Source organism: Pisolithus orientalis (assembly GCF_024613125.1).
Source record: "Pisolithus orientalis strain OTSU chromosome Unknown F5J12scaffold_388, whole genome shotgun sequence".
In the NCBI taxonomy this organism is placed as follows: domain Eukaryota; kingdom Fungi; phylum Basidiomycota; class Agaricomycetes; order Boletales; family Pisolithaceae; genus Pisolithus; species Pisolithus orientalis.
Window position 1 is genome coordinate 1 of NW_026261169.1, and position 9,350 is coordinate 9,350.

General features: G+C 44.4%; 2 protein-coding genes across 2 annotated transcripts; one reads left to right on the forward strand and one right to left on the reverse strand.

Annotated features, from left to right (window-relative positions):
• Positions 1-363: 363 nt before the first annotated feature.
• Positions 364-2,249, forward strand: F5J12DRAFT_789076 (uncharacterized protein; the record flags this gene model as incomplete). Its single annotated transcript, XM_051743748.1, has 12 exons — positions 364-406; positions 454-537; positions 598-621; positions 676-753; positions 804-883; positions 1,005-1,044; positions 1,073-1,159; positions 1,215-1,289; positions 1,339-1,742; positions 1,796-1,897; positions 1,922-2,113; positions 2,145-2,249. The coding sequence occupies 12 exons, from the start codon at positions 364-366 to the stop codon at positions 2,247-2,249; spliced, it is 1,314 nt and encodes a 437-aa protein (XP_051593966.1).
• A 283-nt stretch (positions 2,250-2,532) lies between these two features.
• Positions 2,533-6,026, reverse strand: F5J12DRAFT_789077 (uncharacterized protein; the record flags this gene model as incomplete). The annotated part of the gene is made up of 15 exons (XM_051743749.1): positions 2,533-2,631; positions 2,662-2,718; positions 2,781-2,891; positions 3,012-3,269; positions 3,320-3,481; positions 3,530-3,678; positions 3,725-3,742; positions 3,836-3,845; positions 4,006-4,022; positions 4,047-4,169; positions 5,055-5,075; positions 5,184-5,191; positions 5,313-5,513; positions 5,538-5,728; positions 5,775-6,026. 15 exons carry the CDS (start codon positions 6,024-6,026, stop codon positions 2,533-2,535), a joined length of 1,677 nt encoding a protein of 558 aa, XP_051593967.1.
• Positions 6,027-9,350: the final 3,324 nt, after the last annotated feature.

Consider the following 9,350-nt stretch of genomic DNA (forward strand, 5'->3'; position numbering starts at 1 on the left):
TAGCTCATGACACCATGGTGGTTGTGAGAGGCATCTATGATATCAGAGAGAGGGATAGTTAAGCAGGATGGTTGAGCAGGACAATTGAGTGGAGAGCTGAGTGGGACAGGTCTATGTATTGGCCATGTGGAAGCAACTGGTAGCTATCTATGTAGGGAGATATTGCTGCTCATCTCCCATGTATTGCTGTTACCCAAAATTTGGCTCCATCTGCCATTGTCCAACCTTGCTGAACCAAATATGGCTGTGTCTGCCATTGTCCAACCTTGCTTTCCATGGTGTGAATGATATTCTTGCCATTGTTCCTACAAGTTTAAATCTTGATTGATCATCAACCTATCAGTGAACCCATCATTGTCAAATATGTCCACCAAACAGTCCTGCCAAGTTCATTTCCATCATCGAGGTGAGGTTGTCTTCATTGTTGGATCCAGTGACCTAAGCCATCCACAGCTAATGTAAGACCAATCAAGCCAAGGCAATCTAGCTCCCACATAAAGCAGTCCAAAAATCTGGAGGAGACACTAGTACAACTGTGTGAGTTGTGAGAGCCAACCCCTCCACCAATTGTCTCAAGTGGAATGGTAGATATGGCAGGGTCGAACATGGATATTGTGGCTGGTGAGTGAACATGATTTCTCTCCAAGCTAAACAACAAACATTCTTTTGCTATAGATTCATGTGACAGCTTGCTGGATCAGTTCATGCAGGAAAGGGAGCCAACTGCTCTGGCAGAGGGCAGCATTGCAGCTGGTGAGTTGGCACAATTGCCCTTCAAGCTAATGAACAAACTAATTTTCTAGTAGTAGATCCACATGACAACTTGATGAATCAGTTCCTGAATGAACAGGAACCAACTGCTCCCCCAGTGGATGGAATGAATGTGGATCTACTTGCAGAATGTGCAGGAACCATCTCCTCTGCCCATCACCTGCAAATCATCAAATCTGAGGGACTGATCTCCTCAACCTGATTCTCTGACTAACCTGCTTTCTCAATTGCAGGATATGAAGGGAACCAATGCCTCCCCCACTCATTTCAAATGTACCCATCAAATCTTTTGACTTGGCAGTGGATGAGGACAATGGTGCAAACCATTTGACTTTTGGCATGCCCAAACAATCAGAGATGAGGGATCTTTTTGAAGAAATATGCAATGGTGAGCATTTATTTGGTTCTATTCATGTGATTGGTGATATCCATCAATTATGTAGGTGAACTTCCATCCACACAGCAATCTCTTCAAATGGAACAATGGGGATTGGCACCTGTTCCATGTTGCAATCAAGGTATGGGCATGAGCTTAATCTGATACACTGTTGACATTGATAATTTTAGTCCTGTGCACCTTACATGCCATGGTATCTCACTATGGCAGAAACACCACTCCCAGCAACATGCCATTTGATCCCACCCTTGATAGGCACCTTGTGTGGGCTGTGAATGCCATTGCAAGAGAATTGGGCACAGCTACAAGGGACCAGTATGGTGCAGCCTCTCAGGGCCTTCAACTCATCAATATGCTTGATTTGATGGAAGTCATTCATTATCCACATTCCACCTTTGAAAATTGTCCCAAGCCATTCATCACCAGCCAATCACACCCATCTCACCAGTCTGTGGTAGAGGTGGGTATCCTCTACTTGGCATGCCAGATTGAGGTGGCCTCTGTACATCTGAAGCAGACTGCTGATGTTGTGGGATGGCCTGTGCATTGGTCTGCAAACCTAGCAACGGTCTTGGTAGGTTTTACATCAATTTTTCACAATGTAGGACTGATACATAATTCCTTCAGAATCAGCTTAATAGCTTGATTCTGGTGATGGTGTTGTGTGCCAGTTATACTCCTCCCCTCCCAGCATGCTACCATGTGTACCTCAGACACCAAGATGATGAGGTTAGCTTCTGTGATCAAATGCAGTTAATTCCCCTTAGTGCATTTTGCATAATTAACAATATCAGTGCCAGCATCCCACATTGGACCCCACATGCAGCTGATCCCAATTCCAGCTTTGCATTCCCTTGGTGGATATATTGTTCTGAGGAATATGCAGCAGATTCCCAACGATTGCAAGGCAAGGGATTGTTTTCCACTGCCTGGGATTTTTTTAAGGTATGCCACTTATTCTCATCACTGAAAATAGTTGATGATGGCCCAGGGCTTATGGCCATTGCCTGAGGTGCCAATTGCAGACTGTCTCAATGGCCATATTGAGGAGCAGGTAAACTACTGCATTGAAAATATTTAGAAATATGTTGATGTTGTCAATGGTCAGGGTCAACAAATTGACCATTTCTATGCTAGGTGGTGGGCATTGCATGGGTTGTTGGGCATGCCACTTCAATAGTTTACATGTTTTTGACTGTGGAGTTGGTTGTATATACATTGCTGTGAATGTCAATCATTTATGAGATACTGCCCATTTGCATGATGTCTGGACCCCTGCCCATCTGCATGATGTCTGACAATCTGCACATCTGCATGATGGCCTGAGTAGGTTTACTTTTGTTGCAGTTTATGATGCACACCCTTTAGCTCTGAGTACCCACCCAATCTATGATGTCAAAGCACCCACTCATTTGCAAAATCTTGGCAACACCACCTATCTGAAGTTCAAGAGCCAGCATATCCTAATAATATGCAAGATCCACATCACCTACTAAATCTAACATTAAATTTTGCAGCTTCAAATCAACAGTTCTCCAGTTGCAACTGGTCTAGGTAGTAGGTTGTCCACCCACAGTGATTGACACATGGGAATGTGCACTGACTGATGTACATTGGCATGCATGTAGTATGCCAGGCATGCTCTGTCACCATCTACAGCTCCCACCCCATGCTCCAATGCTGAACCTGAAAATGCAATGATCATCCCTGGGTTGTAGTGCAGCTGCAGATTCAATGTTGTAATGACAAAGTCCAAGGGTGGGTAGTCACCCATGGTTACCAGCATGTCATACCATGGATCTCATCCATTGATATCCCTGTGGTAACAAGTTGCCCAATTCACCATCACAGACATGTGGCCATATGTGGAGCTCCATATTGGCAGTATGGAGCTCATATCCAAATCCACCCACTGTTCCACCTGTTTGCCAAGGCAGATCAATGCTTCCCTGCCATCTGCATACATTTGCAGATGGATGACATGCAGGATTGCAGATAACAGGGCATTGTTGTTGGACATTTGGTCAACCCATTCCCTTGTAGACATGTTTTCCATCCCGGATTTGAGCAGCCATGAGGCTTCCAGGAAGCCATTTTGGGGCTTCAAGATGGATGAGCACTTTATTCACAAGGCAAGAAATGATCAACCACCCAATGACCCTGTTGAAACCATGTGGGTGACAGGTTCATGGCACCTCTCAACTCAGCATTATTGCAGAAATATGACTTGTCCATCTGCCATGCCTGTGGGGAAGCCTTTATGCTCTCCTGCAGTGGTTCCCTCAGAAGATGAAGGCAGTTCCATATGTTGGCCTGCCATTCCATTAAGTCTGTAGAATATGAGATTCTGCATTTCCTTACCCTTCTTTTTGGGCTGAGAGCATCCAGCAAATACCATATGTGGATGGTGTTTGAGTCAGTCACCAGAATGGACAGCTCAGTCACTTCTGCACATCTCTCAGCAGCTTCTGCATTGCAAGTTTTTCCATGCTGATTTTTCCCAATGTTGACTGTGGAAAGATGAAAACTTCTATTGCACCATTATGATGGACTTACAGTGGCTCAAAAAACTGACTGCATGTTTGTATGTTTTACATTAGTTATGACTAAATGCAAAAACCCCTAACCCTACCCCTAAACCATGAGTGTATGAAATAGGGTACTTACTCTTGGCTTTCTATTGGTCCATGAATCAAGTGATTTGGATAGGAATTGATAGAATAGCAGCCCTTTGAAAATGACATGTCATGTGGTCAGTTTTTTGACTTTAAGTTTTGATTACATGGTTTTGAGTTTAACAAAGTTTAAAATGCTGTGAGGTGCTTACTAATGCTTACATGGTATATCACATGGTCTATTTGATGATTTGTCATCATACAAACAGTGCCAAACAATGAATTGGGACCATCAAGGCTCCCTCTTCTACCCCAACTCATGAAACCATCCTCCTGGTCCATCTGGGCCATTTTCTCACAGTAATCCCCATAAATATTGGTGCCCACTACAGTAATGTCATCAGGGTATATGTCCAACACAATCAAACCCTTAAAAAATCTGCTTTCAGTCATCCCTGTGTTGTTTCCCCCACCCATACCTGATATGTTCTGCACCTAATCAGTACTGAGAATGCTGAAAAAGCCATGATGGTTAATCTGGCACTCTAAAACATGACCAACAATCCAATCACCTCTTATCTGGCAGGTTTCCACCTCAAGGGTGCTGGGTTGAGGGCTAGGGTGAGCTGAGAACCTTCATTACAGTCCAGGTGCCCTGGGGGGGATAGTGCACTGAACTGCTAGGAAGGAGATTCCATCAATCCATCTAGGCCTGGGTATTACCTATGGTCTTATATGACCAAATCACCCATTCCCAGTCATCCACAGTCAGCTGAGGAATGACATGGGAACAAATAGATGGCCCATTGATGGTTTGATCAGCCAGATCACAACATATATACCAGCCTGTCCAGCATGTTGCAGACAGTGTTACATCAAATGGGCAGGCCTGTGCATGATATTGCTGATGATGCTGCATCAGATGGATGGCCTGTCAGACATATTATGGGTTATAGCACATGATATAGATGGGCCCATTGCCATGACATAGATAATGTGGAATCAAATGGACAGGATAGTTGAGAGTATGATTGGGCAGACAAAGAGATAGCTACAGGCCCATCATCATATCATGGATGGCATTGAATCAAATGAAAGGGCCTGGTGATGGTATGATCTGGCAGATCAATGCATAAGGACAGGCCCATCGATAGTATCATCAGATCATTTGGCAGGCAATGCATAAGGATGGACCTGTCACCAGGTGGTAGATAAGGTTGCATAGAATGAATGGGATTGTCCTGGGTATGATCAGGCATAGCAACACATACACATGGGCCCATCCATCATATCTGTGTATTATGACACATTATATGAATTGGCACATTACTAAGGCAAGGATAATGTCACATCAAATGGACAGGCCCATCAAGAGTATGATCAGGCATAGCAACACATACAAATGGGCCTGTCCATCATATGCATGCATTATGATGCATCATATAGACAGGTCCATCAGGAAGGCATGGATGATATCACATCAAATAGACAGGTCCATCAAGAGTATCATCAAGCATAGTGACATATACACATGGGCCTGTCCATCATAGCAAATGGTATCCCCTCCCATCTCTGCATCCTCATCCACCAGTTCATCCTCCCCATTGTCATCTCCAATCATCACCTTCACTTCAGCATCTGATGCCTTTTCTTTCCCTTTACAACTCACAGCCTTCAGTAGCATTTCCAATGATGGTTCTGCAGCAGGTGGGAAGGCAGACATCTTGAAGCTAGTGCACTGCAAGTCAAAGCACCTTTCAACCATCTGCAGCCATGGATGGTCATCAAAGGTGGCCTTGTCTGGGTGCATGATTAGTCTCCACTTCAGAAATGGGAGAGCCTCATTCTCCTGTCCAACCCTCTCATGCCATTTGCAGAACCTTTTGGCCACAATGACAGTGAGTGGGATCTCATGTGTCATCCTCATAATTTTGTGCATGGAATCCTATATTCCTCAGAGGTGCAACATGTGGGATGATATTTGGACTTACCACTACTTCCACTACCCTTCTGACAGCCTCCTTCCAAGCCGCAAACCTCAGCTTGTCAGCCAAGTCCTTTGTTCCATGGACTTGCCAATCAATGATTTCAATGATGGAGTTTGCTGTGGCTGTGAGCTCATTGCATTTGGTGTAGATCTTCATTGCACTGTTGAGACAGACATGGGTAAGGTTGAAGTTGATGGTGTGAGGTACTTTGCAGAAAATAATGCCAATGGAAGATGCAACATGTAACTTCCACATGTTTACTTTGTGTTTGTTGTTCCCTGAAACCTTCCCATGGAGTATCTATATCAACATGTAATACCCCATTTGCTACAATGTGGAAAGGATATATTACAGCACAATTGTATTACCATTTACTTAATAGTAATTGCAATAGATTGGTGAAAACATCAGGACTTACAGACTGGTCTCAAAGTTGCAGAATCAATTTATTATGCTGGTCATCCCATGCACAGGATGTGACCTCCAATGGAACACATGGAATACTGCCTATGATCACTCAGAATCATGAGAATATCTTCTGTGTCAATGTGACCTATTTTATGGCCCAATACATTTGATCCCACATTATTATCAACATAGCTATGGGTCCATCTGTATTTGTTGATTTGCCCAATCATCCCATCATCATACCCATCCATTTGATCCAAACTGGTTCATGCCATGTTGACAGCCCTGTCAATATGATGCATCATAATATCTCGATATGGCCAATGGGCCCATTTTATCCATATGTGGTGATCACACAGATGACACCATAGATGGGCCCATTCATGTAATGTGATATCATCCATGCCTTAGTGATGGGCCTTTTTATATGAAGTGTCATAATGCATGGATATGACAAACAGCCTCATGTATATGTGTTTCTAATCTTGATGATACTCTCAACAGGCCTGTCAATTTGATGGGACATTATCCATGCCTTAGTGATGGGCCCATGTGTATATGTTGCTATGCTTGATGATACTCTCAACAGGCCTGTCTATTTGATGCAATATCATCCATGCCTTCCTGACAGGCCCATCTATATGATGCATTATAATGCACACATATGACAGACAGGCTCATTTGTATGTGTTGCTATGCCTGATCATACTCTCAACAGGCCCATCCATCTGATGGAACATTATCCACACCTTAGTAACAGGCCATTTATATGATGCATCATATTGCACAGATATGAGCCTGCTTGGGGATGGCCATCAACATGACAAGTAGCCACTTCTGGCTCACACCAGCCCACTCATCTGTCTCAGATGCAAAAACCTAAGTTAGTCAAGTGGGAGGAAGTTGATGAGTTGGATGAGGAAGAGGATCAGGAGGAGGATGTGGACATGGACAGGCCAGGTATGTCTAGCTGTCCAACACCTCAATTGACAGGGCAAGGCAGGAGTCAAACTGGTGATTGGGTCCATCCAGTGACAGACCCATCTGGGCCAACCACAGTTCCCAGGGAAAATTGTTGTGACAAGTGTACTGATGCCAACATGCCCTGCATTCAGAAACCAAGAGGTGCATGTCAGCAATGCAAAAAAAAACACAAGATCTGGTGCACATTTGCAACTCCCTGTCTGCCTAAAGACAAAACACCCACCACTCCCCTCACAACAGAATCCCTCCCATGCATGAACCAAGAAAAGGTCTTGCAGCAGCCTGTGCCCTGACAATGAAGATGCTAATGATGACAATGACATGGACTATGTGACAACCCACCCAGAAAAGAAACCTCACACCTCTAACACAAGCAAACATCCTTCAAAAAGCTGGTCCTACCCAGTTGTAATGATTCCCCATGGATGGCCTGGTGGTTATGCACACCCATTCCACAGAACTGAACTGATAAGTCCCATGGCAGTAATCTGTCTCCCAGTGAAGCCAGCTCCAAATCCCACCCAAGTCTCTCATCCAGTAAGCGACCAGCATAGCCTCACAATGACTCCAGCAGCTGGGCCATCTGCCATTGCAACCTCCAGAGGAACAAATCATATCTTGCACTTCCTCTATTCATGACAAGCTTGAAATATCTGACATGTTATCAACATACAGGCAACTGATTCCACTCCCATCCCATCAGTACCCAACCCACCATCTGCTCCAACACCTCAGTGACAACTGTCATTGCTATTCAAAGTCAACATCCATGACAAGCTCAACCAGCTCTTTCAATTCCACAATGTGATATCAGTGCAAATGCTGGAAGTGAAAACAAGGCCAAATGTCTTTGATGGTTGTTGACAAGCCACTATGCCTGGCCTGTTTGAAGAATGGATGTGAACCATGGCCAATGACATTGCAGAGGTGATGTCCCATCAGATGTCATCTGAGAAGAAGGTACACACAGTGGTGAGGCAGATCACTGATGAATATGCAGCATTGTCATCACATCAGATGGCATTGGACCAAAGGTTGGATAGTGCAATTTGGGCCATCAAGGCTTTGTGGTTGGAAGTTGTTGCATTGGCTGCAGGTCAACTACCTCCTCCTGATGATCCAACTTCTGGACTTGTCACACCACCTCCCCCCAGTGAGGGAATGATGTGATGGTGTGTTCAGGACATCCTGGTGATGCCAAGATGAGCAGATTGGAAGGTGACCTGGCTGTTGAGTCCATGGCAATGCAAGAGGGCCAATTTGATTGAGGCACCCTGGAGATGGGGAACTGCAACCAGGTGCAATGTGAGTCACAACAGCAGCTTCAACAATCCTGAATATTCACTGTGATCCTCCACCTGAGGAGTGCCAATCCAGGTTGAATGTTGCTGGCTGGACTGATGGAGGACTTCAGCCAGGTGAGGGCGCAGTATACTCATATTGTGGAAGGGCCAACCTGGCAGATTGCCCAGTGGGGTTGGAGTGGGAGTGCCAGAGTGAGGATGTAGGTGCAATGGGTAGATATATCCAAGGTGTATTCAGCAATACAGAGTTCCCCCCTCACAGTAGAGATAGGTTTTCTGTTATGATATCCACCTTCTGTATTGTCATATCCTGACAATTCCATACTGCTTCTATTTGAGTACTGTTTGGAAGATTGCTTAAGGCTGATATGGACTTCCACAACTGCAATTGAATTTCTATCAATGAACTTGACCTGAATGGTTATATTGAATGATAGACACTTGTCCAACTATGGCTACACATCACTAGCATCAATATCCATCAAAGTTGGGATATACTTCAAGCTCATGCTCTGTTGTTTCAACTGAGCATGCTCCAAAAGCCTCTCATACACTGCTATCTGCCTCGCAGCATAACAGCTGGCACCAAGCACATCACATTCTGAGCAGCAGGTGTGCCATTGGATGGCTCAATAATTGAAGTAATTGATTGTCCATTGAAATTCAGCTATCAGCAACTGTTCCTCTTCTGACCAATGGTCTCACACTGCCTTGGCTCAAAGCCAATGAGTCTGGTAAACTATGTGTAAAGTCACCATTGATCTATACATACATAGATGAAAGACATACATTCTGACATCCAAGTGATGGATTCCATATCCATCAGAACATCAACAGACCAAAACCAAGGCAAATTGCTGACCTGGTGTGCATGTGCATTCTG